Source organism: Plecotus auritus (assembly GCF_963455305.1).
Source record: "Plecotus auritus genome assembly, chromosome: 4".
Lineage (NCBI taxonomy): Eukaryota > Metazoa > Chordata > Mammalia > Chiroptera > Vespertilionidae > Plecotus > Plecotus auritus.
Window position 1 is genome coordinate 46,722,348 of NC_137775.1, and position 17,815 is coordinate 46,740,162.

At 50.5% G+C, this 17,815-nt stretch overlaps 1 protein-coding gene across 1 annotated transcript in view; it reads left to right on the top strand.

The window, feature by feature from the left end:
- Positions 1–646: 646 nt before the first annotated feature.
- Positions 647–17,815, top strand: part of SIM1 (SIM bHLH transcription factor 1) — a gene marked incomplete at its 3' end in the record, with an annotated part of 73,300 nt that continues 56,131 nt past the window's right edge. Inside the window, exons 1-8 of the mRNA XM_080664666.1 lie at positions 647–685; positions 1,640–2,267; positions 11,370–11,452; positions 14,962–15,051; positions 15,557–15,665; positions 15,802–15,887; positions 16,599–16,798; positions 17,024–17,130. Of these exons, the coding sequence (XP_080520792.1) occupies positions 2,093–2,267; positions 11,370–11,452; positions 14,962–15,051; positions 15,557–15,665; positions 15,802–15,887; positions 16,599–16,798; positions 17,024–17,130 (850 nt within the window). The 5' untranslated portion in view covers positions 647–685; positions 1,640–2,092. The remainder of the gene's footprint in view (positions 686–1,639; positions 2,268–11,369; positions 11,453–14,961; positions 15,052–15,556; positions 15,666–15,801; positions 15,888–16,598; positions 16,799–17,023; positions 17,131–17,815) is intronic.

Genomic DNA, 17,815 nt, shown 5'->3' on the forward strand with positions numbered 1-17,815 from the left:
GCCCCCAAGCTCTACCCATTTCGAAAAGGACACTCGCCTTTGGGATTCATTGAAAGACATATATTTATCTCCCTGGCGATGAATTCGGTGTCGCCATGGTTTCAGAGAAACGTGAAAGAGAAAAGAAAGCCCAACACCGGCCCGGCCCGCAGCGCCCCTCGGGCCCCGCAACTTGCTCGCGGGAAGGGCGAGGCCGCCGGGTCCGCCCTGGGGCAAAGCTCGCCCGCCGACTCCCTCCTTGGCCAGCCTGGAGCCCCAGCCACTCCCCACCCCCGCCTGACCTCTGCGGCCCCGGGACGCAGCCGGGCGCTTGCGGGCATCCCGGGCACTTAGGAGCCCGCGCTCGGGGCCCAAGGCTTAGCCTCCTGACCCCAGGGATCGCGGGGACAGCGGGTCCTGCACGTCACCCGCAAAGCACGGGAGGCTCGAAGCAGCCGCGGCTGCGGGTGAGCACAGACACCGGTGCCCCGGGCTGGTTAGGAGCGCGGCGGCAGCGCGGGTGGCAAGGCTGCCAGCCTGGAGCGGGGACGCGCGGGGAGCAGCGCGTCACTCAGCTCGTTTGGCCAATGAGCGCCGTTCCCGGAGGCGCGCCCGACCAATCGGAAGCGAGGAGGTCTGTGAATGCCATGAAGGGAGGGCGGGAGAAAGGGAGTCCGGGAGTGAAGTTGAAGCTAAACCCCGAAAGGTATAAAGAAGTTACGGGGGGGCGGGGGGGCGTTTTCGGCTTCCAATTAGGAATAATACTGGCTTCGTAGCAACTACCGAGGAGGAGGATTCTAACACCACCTCACGCGTCCCAAAGCCCGCATCCCCATCCTCCCACGCACCCCTCCCCCAGTTCTTGACCCAGAGAGGAAAGGGAGCCGGGCGCTCTGCTCCTCTCTGCCGGTGGGAAGCCGAGAGGCCCGCGGAGTTGCCCAGTTGGACTGTAGACATGAGTGTAATGAAGAGGCGGGCGCCTCCGCACTCTTGGCCGCCGGCGGGGACTGAAGGTAGGTGAAGCGGCCCACACCCCGCGCCTGCCCAGTGGCACCGCAGCTCCACGGCTGAGGCAGAGGCCGGACCGCCCCCCACCCCCGTGCCTGCGAGGGGCTGTCGCGAACGTGCCACCTGTTAACCTGGCGCTGCCGGCCCGGCGTGGTGCCGCCCCTGCTGGGCAGGGAGAGCGCTGGGTCGGCTCGGGAGTCCCGAGGGACTCGATGTGTAAGTGCCACTTTTTGAGGAATCCCCGAGACTTCACATCCAAGTTAGAGAGCTAGCCAAGTTCCGGATCTGCCCGAGCGGGGGTCCTGGAAGGCAGCCGCCGCGCTGTGGAGGAATCCGGATTGCGGAGACCTGCTTCCCGGGACGTGCGCCTGCACGCGGCGCGGCCGCGGGCCCCGGTGGCCGGGGGTCTCCTGAAAACGGGCGTTTTGTGGTTTGGGCCGCTTCCCAGGGGGCTGGAGAGTGCGGTGGGCCTGGGTGCGGGAATGCGAGCGAGCGTTCCTCGCGAGGGGCTCAGTCTCCCAGCTGATTTCTCCGCACTTTGAAAACAAACACAAATACCGAGGAAAGCCAGGCCCTCTCCGGAGCCCGGGGGCGGGCGTGAGTGCTCGCGGAGCCGCAGGTCTCTGACGCTCTGATGCTGTTGTCTTCACAGTGCCCTGAAAGAGTCGCCGGCTTCCCTGTTCTCCCCAGAAGGGCTCGGAGCCGTCCCCAGTGCCGGGGGCCTGAAGAACAAACGTCGGGGATTATTATGTCGCTTTTCCAGGGACCGGGGTTCGCAGCGCGGAACCGAAGAAAAGGCTGGCTCCTTCGGGGTACTGCTGGCATTTGACATCCAGAAAAAACTACTAGGATCGCCCCCGATTGCTCCGGATCGGCAGGTTTCCTATCTTTGCATCCCGTATTTTTAAAGAAAATATTTTCTGTTCTCTGCGTTGGTCTTTTACCACCACCAATACACCGAAGCAAAGACTGCAGTCTTTTCATTCAATGTCTGCTTTACATTTTTTTTTTTGCCAAAAAAAATGATCTCTAATTGAAAGTTTATTTTGGTTTTGGATGAATCTGTGGAGCGTATGTTGTAAGAAGAAAGGGGGAGCGAGACACGATGAAAGAGAAGTCCAAAAATGCTGCCCGGACTAGGAGGGAGAAGGAAAACAGCGAATTTTATGAACTGGCTAAGTTACTGCCTTTGCCCTCGGCTATCACCTCGCAGCTGGACAAAGCATCCATAATCAGACTCACAACCAGCTATCTCAAAATGAGAGTAGTGTTCCCGGAAGGTAAGTGACTTTGCCCAGATGGAATTTCAGACAGAAGGGTAGAGGGCTTGCCAGCCACCATACGGGCAGAGAAGTACATTCATACTTTCTTTCACACACACTCTGCAAAGGGAAGTTTAGCACGGCTGCTTGACTAAGGACCTCTCTGAACTCAGAAATCCTCTTGCCTTTCTGTGGCTCTCTCTACGTCCCCATTAATACGTTCTGTTCAGTCCATCAGATATGTTTGGTTGGGAAGTAGCCCAACGTTGCTTTTGTCAACACTTCAGATACGGGGCTCAATTGAAAGTACTACTAATCCAAACATGACTATTTTTCATTCCTCTCATTAGAATTGTATCTAGGAGAAGGCAGGAACACCGCCAAATTCTTATATTTTTGCTATGTATAGATAGACCCTGTGTAAATGAAGCTAACTAAACTAGATAATAATTTCTCTCTGTTTATAATTTTTCAGTTGAGGAGCAAGCATGTTCATGAACAAATATGTCCTGAATTTACCCAATCTCTTTGGCTGCTGATAGCAAATTTATCTTGAGTTTTTGAGATAGTCACAGGTTCTGAAGCTAACTCTGGAGCATGTGATTTGCAACCCTGGGTTTGATATTATCTCTGAGATAATAGGCTAGTCCCGAAATACATAAGATTGAATTAAGATGGCTAGCCCAAGTTATCTTATAAGGCCTAGAAGTTAGAATAGCTGAGCAGAGTTGTTGACATGGTTTAAAAATGGGTATTTGGATTATGAAGATTCGCTGTGTGAGAACGGAGCAGCCTTCAAAAAACATTCTCCTGTATAAAACCACTTATACTCACTGGGAAAAGGACACTTCTCTCTCCTACTTCCCCATCTTTTCTTTACCCCCATTCAAATAACATCAACAGATTTAAAATATATACATTTTAGATATGCCTTTTCTGAGGGAGGGGATTTGGAATGTAAAGGAGAGAATGCCAAGTAAACAAAAATCCAAGAGAAAGCACCCTGTTTGTTTACAAAGCAGAACTTCTTATTTGACCCAGAGAGGTTTATGTTATTGTTGATTTTGAATATGGGGTTTGTTTTCTTTTAAGAGAATACTGGAAAGGAAATAGTCATTATTTGGTTTGGAGTTTTCAATTTGCTTGATCTTGACTAACAGTTATTATCTGAATCAAAATCTTGCAAAACATGCTCCAAAATAGTCAGGGGTACCAAAGGAAAAATTTCAAATTATAGTTAAATTTTACCCTAAAACTATAGGTAGTGTTATACTTGTTTTGTCTTAAAGCAGTTCCTTTAATAGCCTCATCTGACCCTGGAAATCATAGGAGGAAAGGAATAAAAACCTAAAGTACCTAAAAAGTAATGACCAAAAAGAAAAAAAGGAGGAAACATATATTAAAAACCACATTTCCCATTCAAACTCTGCTGAGAATTGCTAGTAGGAAAATAATTATGATGCTACACTGCCTTATGTTTAAAAAAGAGATCTCGTTGTCTTTTATACTGTCAGCGCCTACTTTATAAAAATAAAGCTATTTCGAACTCCGCTGTTCCCTCTGTTCCTAACAGGATTATTAGCAGTGATTTGTCAGCCCCTGCGGTCTCAGTGGGCTCCCTTTCTGCGTGATTTCTAGCGGGTCTCATCAATTATCAGTGCCAATGTCGCTGGCTGTTTGATCAGAAGAAGCATATGGTGCTGCTTGTGGGGCTGCCTGTAATCTTGGGATGAAGAGAATAGTAGGTCCGAGTTCCTGGGTAGGCACAGAGAGGGACCCCAGAGCCCGGGGAGTTGTCAGGCCAGGGCCCTCATCTGTGTCCTACAGACCCTGGGCAGGCACGCTGGCCAGGCCCAGAGGGGATTCTGTCGTTTTGTTTTTCTTTTTAAGAGACCAAGCTTTCTTATTTAAGTGCTAACTCCACAAATTATAAATCTCAGGATAAATAAAAGGGAGGAACAAAAAGTAAACTGTTTTAGCCAACTTGTTATTTTTAAAGAGAGCACTGGTGAAGACTCTGGCTGGAGTCTAGTTGTTGGCTAGGCTGGTCCGGGTGGCTACCTTAAGGGCCACTGTGTTTTCTGCAGCCCCCTCACCTTCCTCACAAGCCCTGGGCTCCTCCCCTCCCTTCAGCGGGTGAGTGTAAGTTTATGGGGAGGAGGGGATGGACGATGTGTGAACTCTGGGCACATCATTTATTTCTCCAGCTACTGTTGAGCTCATAACTCACCCCGCAGCCTCCACACGGTGAGTTAGATAGGATCATCCGAACAGCTGCTGCTAGGGATGAGGTTTTAATTTTGAGGGTAGATGAGCTTCAAAAAATTCAAAATCTAAACATAGCCTTTAAAAATATTAAACAGCAGTAGTAACAAACAAACAAACAAAGGACACCCAATAGTTTTAAAGGAGTAAATAATCACAAGAGGAAGAACCAGGCACAACCTGCAGAGGGTGCCAAATTTGGGTTTAGCTGTTGACTGGAGGCAGGGGATGGCTCCACAGCAGTGGGGAACTGATACTTTATATGGGGGAATAGTCTTTTATTTAGTGATGAAAAATGAAAACAACTTGTTTGACAATATAGTTCATTTTTACATTTGACACCATCCTAGCACATAGTAGGTCTTCAATAAAATTTTATTTTAAGGGTGGGAGATAGTTGTTTTATAATGGTAAGCATTCCATCACATGTAACTTGGATTTTGCAAGGTATATAATCTAAAATAATTATAAATCTAGTGACATCTTATATGCATAACAATGACTGACATGCTTCATTGCTTTTGTTCATATACATTTCATCTGTAATAGCCTGTAATGCCAAAAGGCTTAAATCCACAAACAAAAATCCTTCTATACTTACATTTGAAAAATGTTTTAATTCCTAAAATATTGTTAGCCTCTCCGGTTGCTGTATATCGCACCCGCCCCCCTGTCAAAACTCAGCTCTTATTTATCTGAATAGGTAAAATTGAGCTGTTGAGGGAGGGAAAAATGAGAGAGAGAAAGAGAGAGAGAGTAAAGGAACAGGATATGGATGTCTGGAATAACTGAGAATAAATCATTAGATTGGAGATTTCACGGTAAAAAAAAAACTTAAGGAAGATTACTGTGAAATCATTAAAACTGCATATCTCCCAATTGGCAACATATCCTATTCTAAAATAGCCCTGCAAAGGGGAAACTAGGGCATCTAGAAATGTATCCTTGGTGTGATCAAAGAGAAAGGCAGGATTAAAAAAAATGATGTGACTTTATTTGTGTGCAAAATAGGACAAATTCAACTAAAGAAATATGTGTTTGTTATTCAGATATAATAGAGTTTTGGCTGGGAGTGAAGCGGCTTACAGAATAACCTTCAAAAAGATCACACATGTTTTCAAATTTATAGTCATTCAGAATCTTGGTAACATCACACTACTATTTCATTCTCAAGATGTCATGGGAAAATAAAAATAATTACAGAATTGAAATTAGTAACTGTTCAGGAAGTGAGTCTCCAGAAGGGCTAGAAGGACAAGGATGATTAAACAAACCTCCACAGACCTTTCCTATAATATTCACCTCAAGATTGAAACCCTTTATTGCCTTATATATTTTTGAGGCGGAGAACTGGAAGAGAAAAAGAGGCCCCCATTTCCCACGTGGATGGGTGATTTAAGGCTGTTTTTCTTGCTGCTTGGGGAAATGATTGAGCATTAGGTTTCCATGTTTATTTTCTTACATAAGTTTTTCTCATTTAAAAGCCTTTAAGCACAGTTTACGCCTCCATGCTGGTTTTCTCTATTTAATTCCCATTTTGATGTTGACTTAAAATGTAGAGTGCAGAACTAAACTCCGTGCAGAGCATTTGCAAGGCAGATTTATGTGCTAGAAATTGTAGATTAGATCAATGAAAAAAAGTACTTTTTTCCCCTTTAAACGAAGGATCACAAATAAAAACAATAACAAACCCCCCAACATAAACAGGGTATCATAAGCTATGGTGGGATGCTTTTAAGCAGGGTATAATCACCCACCTGAAGCTAAAATCAGGCCAACTTTCCAGAGGGCAAACGTGATTTCTAGGGAGTAACTTTTCAATTTCAGGGAATCTTGGCAGCTTTGAGGTTTTGCAGACACAAATGTAGATACAATCAAGTCCGTGGATTTCTGCTGCATGTCTTTATCAGAATGTTTAGGCACAGCTAATATGTTAGGGTTTTCTCAGTCCACTCGTCAGTTTCTGATGCATGGAATTTAAATTTTTGTGGAGGTGAGGAGAACCTTCAATTATTTAGCAATAGGCCTGCTAATCAGAAAGTACTAACACAGTGCCTGAGAACTGCGTGGCAAACGTTCTTCTGCAGGTAGCTCCTTCGGGCAGGCGACTCCTGCACCGAGTCGCTCCACCTCGGTGGCTCAGACAAAACCAGGGACAGCGACCTTGTCTAAACCTCTGCCTCGCCTCCAGCACAGACCAAAACAGCTAGGAGAAGCATATTGTTGCGGCCGGCCCGCCATGGCCTCGCTCTGCGGTTCGTTCTCCCCCTGAGACCCCCGCCTGCTTTCTCTGGGGTGGCCGCAGCCTGGTAGCGCGAGCTGGAGGCCTCCGCAATGGACCGAGTCTCTGCCTGCCGAGGGTTTGAGGAGGCCTCCGCCCGATTGCCCTGTGCGCCCGCTGCCCTCCTGCTGCCCGGGCTACTGCCCCAAGGACCTGCCATCATCTAAACCGAGATCCCGCCCGAGCGAGCCGTGGTGCAGTGGTCGGAGTCCGGTTCGCCAAGTAGAACCTACGTGGGATACGCCAGCGCCGCGGGGCAGCCCCGTCGGCCTCGCCTTAGGGACCGTGGCATCGCCCTCGAAGGCCCCGAGTCCCGGCCACACTGCTTGACTCTTTTCAGCAGCCACTCAGCACTTCCGTACCAAGGTTTAGTTAGGACCTGGCTAAACCCCACCTGTGCCTGGTGCCTGCGGTTCAGTTCTCTCCCGGCGGGCTCGGGAGCCCACAGCCAGCTTGGCCAGCACGCTCCATCCGGACTGGGAAGCCCTAGCTCTGGGGCCAGAGCGCGACGAGAGCGCAGAGTTTCCGCCCCAGGTTTTCACTAACTTGAGTGGACTCCCCAGGCGCGGGTGGGGATGCCTGAGGCAGACAAGGAAAAGCCAGAGCGCACACTGCCACTGCGCACACTGCCACTGTGGAGTGCAAACACGGTGGGTGGGGTTCAGGCTGCTGCGCAGGACAAAGCATGCCCCCCCCCCCACCCGCGGCCACCAAAGCCCTCGGAAGGTCGGCCACACCCTCCAGGTGGCCAGAGAGGGCCAAGAGTGGGTCGGGCCCCAGCGCCGGAGGTGGGCCTGGGGGTGCCTAGGTGCGTGAAGCAGCCTCCTACCCAGTGACTCCTGGATTTGGGTCTCGGCTAAAGGCCCAATCTCAGTTCCTCTCTTCCCGAAAGAATCCAGCCTCCGAGGCTCCCTGAGCCCTAAGGCTGCTGGATTGCTGGCCCCAGGGAAAGGCTTGGACAGTGCGCGCTCACTCGGCGAGGATGCCGGTCCTGGGAGAAACCCAGGTGGCTGGGACAAGTCCCTCTGAGACCCAAAGTTAGGAGCGCGGTCGTTGTCTCAGTCTTGGAGGGCTTTTCTGGCATCAGTCACCGGTGTGATCTGGTCTTGGGACAGCTCCTCCAGCACCCACAGTGTTGCTTAAAAGGCATAGCGATGATTTCGGAGATGGTTTTCCCAGAAAGACAACAAGAAGGACACATTCTATTGAGATACAGTTTGTTTATTAAAAGATAAAAAAAAAAAAAGAACGGATCTCTTCTCGTCCTCCCCTTCCTGTCTGAGTGAAGGAGGTGACGATGTCTGTCATCTATATTTTGTCAAGGGTATGAAATTCATTCCGAAGGAAAGTTCGATCAATTTATTTTTGCTGCTTGCAATAACACAGCTGGATGATGCTTTGAGCTCATGCTAGACTGCGGCTCATCATTCATTCGCCAAGAACGGGCCTAAATTGTGCCTGTGGGATTAGGTCAATTTTAGTGGATCTACTTCGCCTCATTTGGTTACTAATTGGTTTCTTGTTTTATAAATCGAAATCTCATTTTCAGGAAATTACAAAACCCGCGCAGTCAGTCCATTGAGGTAATCCTTGGGTCAGGGGGTATTTAAATGGAAATGGCTCCTCCGCTCACCGAGGGTAAAGCAACAGTGAAACTTGTCGGAGTTTTCAGATGAAATGTGAGCTAGTCCTTTAGATCCATAATAGATACATTCCTTGTAATACTACTTATGTAAATATGATAAGCCAGACTTTGAGGGAAGAAGGGGGCGGGGAGAAGCAAAATTTATCTGCTAAGGTTAATGTAGCATATCTTGGAAATCTTCCCAAATAGATTATGTTTTCCTTTGTCTTCGGCCACTTTAGCTGGGGAAAATCCTTTTGTCTAAAACCCGATTTAGTTATCGCCTCCCTCACAGAGCTCCTTTTTTCCTTTGCAAAACCCCGTTCCCTCAGCCTCACCGAATTACAAGAGAATCTTTAGATCTTGTTCCCACTGAAATCCTGCCGCAAAGGGAGCTTGGTTTCCTCCTCATTTTAAACAGACAATCAAAGGATTTGCGAATTTTCTGCGGTAGGTCAAGTGCAGAAACGAAATCTCAGCTTACCCCCCTCGCCAAGTGAAACTGGGTGCGGGAGCGAGTCACCGCAGGCAGGAAGTGAAGGGTCCGGGGAGAGGGGTCCCTGACCCACTCCCGGGTTTTCGGAGGTGGAACCCATGACCGGGTTTCAGAAAGGTGTCGCGCGCAGGCTGAAGGGCGAGCTCAGCCCTAGCGTTAGATCGGGAAAGCCCAGCAGGTCGACGAAGGCATCCAGTCCCTTATAAAACATTAACCCAGACTTAACCGTGTGACGGAGATTTCGACCGGGAACATAAAGAAAAGGCAATGCCCGTGAAAGCAAAAGGTTCCTTAAAAGGTGGGGGTGGGGCGGAAGAGGGCCAGGGAGGCCCCTGTTAACCTGCGCGGGCCGGCTGTTTATTAACCTGCGGGGTAGCCTTATTTCCCCCGGAGGCTCCTACTAAGGAGGCCGCAACCCGAGACCACAAACAGCCCAGGCGGGCGCCAAGAGTTCGGAACCAGTACTTAACCTCAGCGCAGTTTGGGGGATTTTCAGACAATTCGGGTCGGGAGGCTGATCCCGGGTGTGTGTGTTCCAGCCGCTTTGGGGAACCTGATCATTCTAGAATAAAAACACTTGTCGGTCCCAAGCGCACTCTTTGCGCCCTTTGGGGAGCTGCGGAAGCCCCGATTCCAGAAACTACGCGGCCTCGGCCAACTCTTTGCGCCCGAGTGCCCTGCCCCTGGACCCCGGGGAAGCTTTGGGCTTTCAGGCCTCGCCTGGGCCCCGGCATCCAAGGGTCAGCGCCACCCCAGCAGGATCCTTTCCCCTTTCCCTAGTCGACCTGGCCGCCACTCCTTCTGGGTGGGTATCTGTGAGCGGGAATGAAAACATGGGAACGCGTTGTGCCAGAAACCAAGGAGGATAGTTTGGCTGAGACAGGAGGAACAAAGAGAAGGTGACAGAGCAAGGGGTGTGTGTGTACAGACTGTAGTGTCGGTGGCCCTCCGAAACTGTCCGGGAGGGAGGGCCCCGGAGGTTAGGGTAGTGGAGTCGCTCTGGGGAAGGGCGCTGGGGCGGGCTAAGGAGGCAGGATGGGGTGAGGAAGGAGGGACAGGAGACCCAGCGAAGGCGGGGAGCATCAGTGTTTGCAGAGCGGTGGGGAAATCGTTAGATTTATTTAGATGTGCAAACACCCAGAAAGACCCGATTTGAGCTTAAGGGGCGCTCACGGTTATTCGTTACCAGGGTTTTGATCGTTTGCTTAGGAAGCAGCTCCTGGCCAACACACTTTAGAGCCCAACTCCATGTTTTATTCTGAAAGATCCACCCACAACCCCATATTACAATGGGGGTGTGATCGTCATTGTGTACTTCATAGTGATTTGCCCCATTCCCCAGTAAATCGCTCTCCTTTCTTTTGGGTCATGTTAAACCTTGTGTAATGGTGTAAGCATAAAAGATCTTACCTAGTTAAATTAATTTCAGCAGCAACACTGTTCAAAGATGTTACCCATAAGAAGTTTCACCTCGGTCTGGGCAAGTTTCTTCTACCTGATTTTTCATTTTCTTTCTCCATATTAATGGGGAAAAAAACCAGCCACAGCATCCTGAGAATTTTATTTTTTTAGGCATATCCAGAAAAATTATTTGTGGCAACACTTGGGAAGATCTTAATGTGGAGAGAAAGGGACTGTATTTGTTAAGATGATATCTGGAAAGTAGAGAAAATAATTAATTCTCTATATTCAGGAGGCCATAAAAATATTGCTAAAACAGTGTTAGAACCTGCAAGTATCTGACCTCAGAAAAACCTGTGTGGTGTTTTTGAGGGGTGGGATGGCAGGTGAGATTAGGATGTGTAAGAAGGTGGGGAGGGGTTAGGAGGGAAAAGGCAAAGAAGGATTGCAAGGGCATGTTACTGCTGGGAGTCATCTGCACAGGCAAATGGATTTTTTGGAAGGGGATTAAAGTCAGAGGCCCAGGGGAGGGGAATGGCTGGAAAGTCCTGCTGCCCATCAGAAAGCTCACCAGGGACAAGCTGGACCTGGCCCAGGGCCTCAGGTCACTCTGGGCCATCAGTGACATCCACCCTTTGATAAGAATGATGATGAAACTTTGGGTGACAAATAGTGTCCCTCACCCCTCTAAGAACACCAGTGAACCTATGCAATAGTTACCACTGGGGTGCAGTGTAAGGGACTCTTTCAGGGCAAGGTTTTCCTCAAACTCAGCCACTTGGGGTCCTGCCCAGGGGATGCTCAGCCAGGCCCTGCCCTCCCTGAGAAGCCCAGTCCCACCTGGCAGAGGGAGTCTGACCTCTGTTCAGACTGAGTGCAGGGCCTACATTTACCTGCTCCCATTCTTTGCTGTCCAGGTCAGAGAGCGAGGGGAGCTCAATGGTATCTGGTCACCTGTGTGAGCCTGAATGTGTGACGTAACTGTGAGACTAGCCCCAAACTGCCAGCAGGGTTGGAGTCCCATTGCTAAAGAGTGTCTCTGTGCCTCCACAGGGCTCGGTGAGGCCTGGGGCCACTCCAGTCGGACCAGCCCCCTGGACAACGTTGGCCGTGAACTGGGCTCTCATCTGCTGCAGGTACTGACATGGCTCGAGCGTCTGAGTGCCTGCCCCCACGCTTGGCTTCTTGTTTCCTAGAAAAATGGGATCCTGCCCTGACGTGTCCTTCCTGCAGCCCCTACAGTTTCTCCAGAGTTAAAAGGTTTAGCTCTTAACCTCGCTTGGTGCCTCGGTGCGAGAGGCGCCTCAAGAGGCCAAGAGGGAGGCAAGGTGACAATCAGCACATTGGATTTGAAAGGGAGCTCCGACAATCAGATGGGCTGAACCCCGGGAGGGGTGCCATTTGACACCATTGGGCTGAGGGAACCAGAGCGCCGCCCAGCCAAGCTGCCCAGGCTAGGCTGCAAAACCATCCGAAATGAAGGATTTACACAGGAAATCGGGGGAAACCGGTAGAAATGCCAGTCAATGCTTTAAGCCCACACATTCTGGATCCAGCTGCGCCTGCAACTCTTTTCATCTCCTGGTAGTTCCGGGCTGTCTCCTCACTCTCCACGGCCCTCACCACAGGCCAGCCCAGGCCATGTATAGACAGAGCCCTGTGCACACTCCTACACCTCCCCAGGTAATGAGTTTATCCAACATGGAAGCTCCCATTGCTGCATTGTTTGCAGTGTATACCTTTTTAAATTGCCAATTGCCCACTTAAGTCACCTAGCAAATATTTAAAATAGTAAACCTTCTGGTGGCATTTTTTAGGCTTGACACTTGTCTCCTAACCTGCACCCCCTTATTACTCAAGTCCATTGCAACGTCTCCTGTAGGTGCCTCAAACCTATGAGGGCATCAGGGAGGAATCTGAGCCCATTCTCCCAGGTGGGCCAGGCCGGAGCATCTCCTAGCAGGAGTGCCACGCCCTTTCCTGTCCCGGGAAGCTACCCCATTAGTATCAGAGGCCAGAGATTTTAGTTTCACAGAGTAAAGAAAGGCGCTGTTCAAGTATTCCCTCACAGGCCTGGCCCCTACACCTCCGATTTTAACTAGCACTGTCCCTCCCTTTCACAGGGACAACTTCCATCAACTTCTCTCAACAACTGACCCCCTACCCAATCTTGCCGTATTACCAATTAATTTCCCTCATCAATATAAACAAGAGAGAACAAAAACCAAACAATCCCTCACCCCTTCTGGCTCTTGCCCAATCTTCTCTCTTCATCCCAAACTTCTCACAGGATTTAATTACACTTTCAACTTCCATCACTCACCCTGCCCCACTCACTCCCAAACTCCTGCAGTCCGGCACCCCTCCCAGCCATTGTGCTCTGCACAGGCTCTACCACATTTTGATATGCAGCATAAGATGCTCATTTCTTATCCTACCTGACCTCATTCATTCCACAAATATAGGAGGGCCAACGATGTGCCAGACAGAAAGCCCTGCCCTCATGGGTTTTCATTCTAAGGAGAGCAGTCTTGCAAACCCAGGTGCTCTGCACATTATAACAGGTGGTGTAGGTGCTGTGGAGAAAAGTAAGAAGGGGATCCCTGGCTGGGTGGTTCAGTTGGTTGGAGTGTCATCCCATATACCAAAAGGTGGCAAGTTCAGCTACTGGTCAGGGCCCAGGTTTCAGGTTCAATCCCAGTCCGGGTGCATAAGGGAAGTAACCAACTGATGTTTCTCTCTTACACTGGGAATAGCAGTTCTCCCTTCCTTTCTCTCTAAAAACAAATAAAAGCATCCTCAGGTGAGGATTTAAAAAAGAAAAACAAGAAGAGGAAGGAGTAGGGAAGTGTTTGAGTGGCAGAGGACCTCATTGAGAAGGTGACATTTGGGCTTGATGGAGGTGACTTCTCCCTCTCCTTCAGTTTCTAAAGTACCACACTTTTCTGGATTCCTCTCCCTCTCAGTTTGCTCCACTGGCTTTCCCATCACCGTCTGGTTGTAAATGCTGACATTTCCTAAAGGTTCCAACTCTGTTTCTCATCTCACAGCTTCAAGGCCTCTTGGGTGATCTCAGCCAACATTATCATCTCAACTCCTTTCCCCACATTTGCATGACTTCAGCTGGTTTTTCCAGTCTAGACACCCCTCCTAAGCTCCAGGCCTTTATTTCCTACTGCCAACTGGATACATCCAAATGGAAATCTGGATATACCTGAAGTTCAGCATCTCCAAGTCAATAATTCATTATTTTCCTCTTCCAGATTTCTACCCACCCATACAAAAACTCACCATGCTTCTCAAAATTCCCAACCTTGGTTAATGGTGTTACCCTCTACTCAATGACATTGAAGTCAGACTCCTTCTGCCATCATAAATTCCATGGCCAGAACCATCTTTGACTTGGACTCCGCTTTCTGATTGCCTCATCCCCACTCTTTCCTCCTATAGGTGACTGTCCAAATTCTGCCCCTCCCCCCAAAAAAAATGTCTAAGCATGCTATTCCCCTGCTTAGAAACTTCTGTTAGAACCCTGATGCCTACAGGAGTATCTCTGAATTCCTCAGATTGACATTTCAAACTCTCCAAAAATCCAGCACTGGTGTACTCCCTCAGCCCTATCTCTGGTGCACAAAAATCATCAGATCCATCCTCCCCTCAGTCCCTGCCTTTGGCACATCAATCCTTCCGTCTAGGATGCCCTTCCTCTCTACTACAGTTCAAGCTTCCTCTTCAAGGCTTTGCTCAAACAGTACCTCTAAGGACTCTGATTCTTCCCCAGGCCTCTGGCCACTCAGCCTCTGGGCCCTAACAGCATTGTCTATTCATCTGTGTAGTCATTGTATCTATCTTTAGACCAGTCTTTATGCTTCTACTGGACTTCCAGATTCTTGAGAGTAAAATTTGACTCATCCTTGTCTCCACTGCCTGGATTGAAGCCCCATTCACATAAATAAAGGGACAGTGAAAGTCTGAGACTTGCCTTCATGGAGAGCCTGTCAGTTTGATGTATCAATGTAAACACGCACACATCACACTATTGCACTACTTTATGGACTTGCTGCCTGGAAAGCCTCTCATCTCCTAAATCCCCCTCTCCCAGACTCTTTTCAGAGCTACTGGCCATCTGCCTTCTGTCTACAACTTTTCAGAATGCCAGCCCTTCCACACCACCCAATGCCTGCTATTTCCCAAACCCTAGGTATTCTTTTCATTGAAAGACGCTGTCACTATGGAGTCCTCCAAGACTGACAGAAGAAACCTCTGGTTCTTTCAGTGATCATCACTCCAAGAACCTAACTCACCTCTTAGAGCAGACTGTGTCCCCCTCCTAAATATTTGTGTGTGTATGTTACAGATAGGTTTGCTTTGTCTATTTTGGAGGATCCTGAATCTTAGAGAATAGTAGCCTCCTCCATCTCTTCCTCTGAATCGCTTCCAGTGTGCTGCATTTTCCAGATGCTTTCAAATTTGGGAAAAACAAAAGAGTGACTCTTGGGGTTGGTTTTCTATGCCCTATTTCCTGCTATCTCCTCTCTATCTCTTTGCACTTCTGGCTGGGCATCTTTAACTTCTGCCCCCCTAACCCCAATTTGTACCAGTGTCCCAGAGGGCTCTCCATTCAACTCTGTTTCTATCTTCCCAGACCCTGGATGGTTTTATCTTTGTGGTGGCCCCAGATGGAAAGATCATGTACATCTCAGAGACAGCCTCAGTCCACCTGGGTCTTTCTCAGGTAGGTGAGTGGTCTAGAACTCTAGCCTTTAGTGCTTACAGCCAGAGCTGGAGGCAGGAGGTGAGGGGGGGAGGGCTGGCTGTCCCAAAGGTTTTATATGTGCATTTCTGGGACTGGAAACATCTCAGCTGGCAGGAGGGCTGGATCTCTCCCTTTCTCCACTTCCCTTATCCTTTAGCTTCTACTCCAAGCCCAAACAATGGCTACCTTTTTGAGTCCCTAGCAGAGGCCAAATAACATGGGAGATAGGTTACATATGTATGTCATAATGTCTTCACCAGAATATTGCCAGGGAACTACTACTACTACTACTACTACTATTATTTCCTTTCATGGATAAGGAAACCAAGGCTTAGCTAGGCTACATCAGCAGAGAATTAGAACTTAGGGCAGACTCTAGAGTTCTAGCTCCTGTCCTCACAATCCTGTGGCCCTCCTGGCCTAATCTTCCAGCCCCTCCATGTGGCATCACCACTCCCAGATGGTGATACCCTCCTCTTTACAGGTAGAACTGACCGGGAATAGCATTTACGAATACATCCACCCGGCAGACCACGACGAGATGACAGCGGTTCTCACGGCCCATCAGCCCTACCACTCTCACTTTGTCCAGGGTAAGGCAGAAGTGTGCCTGCACACTCGGGCCCATCGCAGTCCGCTGGCGGCTTTGCCACAGTTAGCCGTGGCAGGGCCCCTGGCGCTGCGCTGTCTGTCTCACGTCCTGTGCTTCCCTCCGCTCCTCTCTCCCAGAGTACGAGATCGAGCGCTCCTTCTTCCTGAGGATGAAGTGTGTCTTGGCCAAGAGGAACGCGGGCCTCACCTGCGGTGGCTACAAGGTGCGTGGCTGAGAGGGAGGGTCCCAGCCCCTTAGCCTGGTGTAGGGGAAGGGGGCGGGACAAGGGACACGTGCGGCATGGGCGGGGCTTCCCTGTGGTCTGGACCGCCCAGGAGGGCGTTCCCCGCCTGGGTGAATGGTGAACGAGCTCTGGGAAGGGGGCGCATCACCAAGGTCCTTGACCTTTGTGAACACCTGTTACTACGCTTGAAGACAGTCTCACTGGGTCCGGATACTCACTCCCTGGCTGCTGGGGCTCTAAAATCAGGGGCCCATAATGGGTCTTGGGGATGTGTCAAGCGTCAGACATGGTCCATCGCTCCAGTGGGTTCCTAGAGTTTACTCAGGGCGTCAGATTCTGACCCCCCAGAGAGGTTAGGAAACAGAGCTTTAGTTCAAGTCTGTGGTTCTCCTGGTTAATGAGATTAAACATGCAGGCTCCGGGGCATCACTTCGAGATTCAGGTGCGTTAGGGTTGGCAGGGCCCAGGCCTCTGCATTTCTACAAGTCCCCAGGTAAGTTCGGTGAGGCAGCGCAGTCATTTCCTTGAAACACCTTGGAGCCCTAGTATCCTTGGACACTTGAACGCGGGGGCGTGGCCCACAGGGCATTTATGGTCTAGTTGGGTCTCAAGGTTTTAATTCCTTCCCCACCTTTTTGGGTGGTTTCCTGGCTGCGTGGCTGAGTCTTGCCCTGTCACCGGCCGTCGCAGGTCATTCACTGCAGCGGCTACCTGAAGATCCGCCAGTACAGCTTGGACATGTCCCCCTTCGATGGCTGCTACCAGAACGTGGGCCTGGTGGCCGTGGGCCACTCGCTGCCGCCCAGCGCCGTCACGGAGATCAAGCTGCATAGCAACATGTTCATGTTCCGCGCCAGCCTGGACATGAAGCTCATCTTCCTGGACTCCAGGTGGGAGGCGGGGGAGGAGGGGGGAGGAGGCAAAGAGTCACCCATAGCGGGAGGGCGGCCCTGTTCAGTGGGGAGAGCTCCTTGTGGATCTTAGGAGCCCATTTTGCAGATGAGGTGACTGATGGAGCTCTGCGAGGTGAGGGTGGGCACCCAAGTCTCAGGTGGCTGTGTGGGGTGGGGCACATCCCCGCACCCCACGCTCATCCCGCGGGATTGCTCTCGCAGAGTGGCGGAGCTGACGGGGTATGAACCTCAGGACCTGATTGAGAAGACCCTGTACCACCACGTGCACGGCTGCGACACCTTCCACCTGCGCTGCGCCCACCACCTGCGTAAGGCGCCACCCGGCGGCCGCTCCACCCCGGCGAGGCCCCGGAGGAGGAGTGGGGGAGGGGAGAGGGCGTGATGTAAGCCCCAGCCCGAGGACAATTGGTAGCTCTGGCAGCCAGTGGGGGTGGTAGGTGAGGTCCTGCGAGCGGCTGCTCTAACACTGACCCCATCCTGTTTCTCTAGCATCCGAGGGCGCTCACGTGGCCGAGGAAGAATTTCTGAGTTTCTTGGCGAAATTCTCCCTGGGAGGGGTTTTATTCCCCTATTGATATAATGCCCCCCCCCCCCCAGCCTCACAAAAGGTGGGAGGAAAAACTGAGGCTAGCCCACGTGGCTCCTGCGCATCGCTTAGCTTTTGATATTGCTTTGCTTTGAGCCTAATCTCCCGGTGTGAGCTAGGAAGTGAGCTGCCCCGACCCATTTTGCGTAGTTAGAAAATCGAATGGGGGGAGGGGTGGAATCCTCCAACATTAAGCGTTTCCCTCTTTGCTAATCGTGAGGGGCCCAGAGCTCAAGCAAATTAACAGGACAATCCATGAATTTGGGACGGTGCCTGTTGTCTCCCCCTCCCGCCTCGGGCGCACTCTAATGAGTACCCACAGGGGACCCATGCTCTCACTGCCGGGGGCTGCGTTTGGGCTGATCTGGAGCGGGCTCGTTCACCTCCTGCTGCCTTCTGTCTCTCCA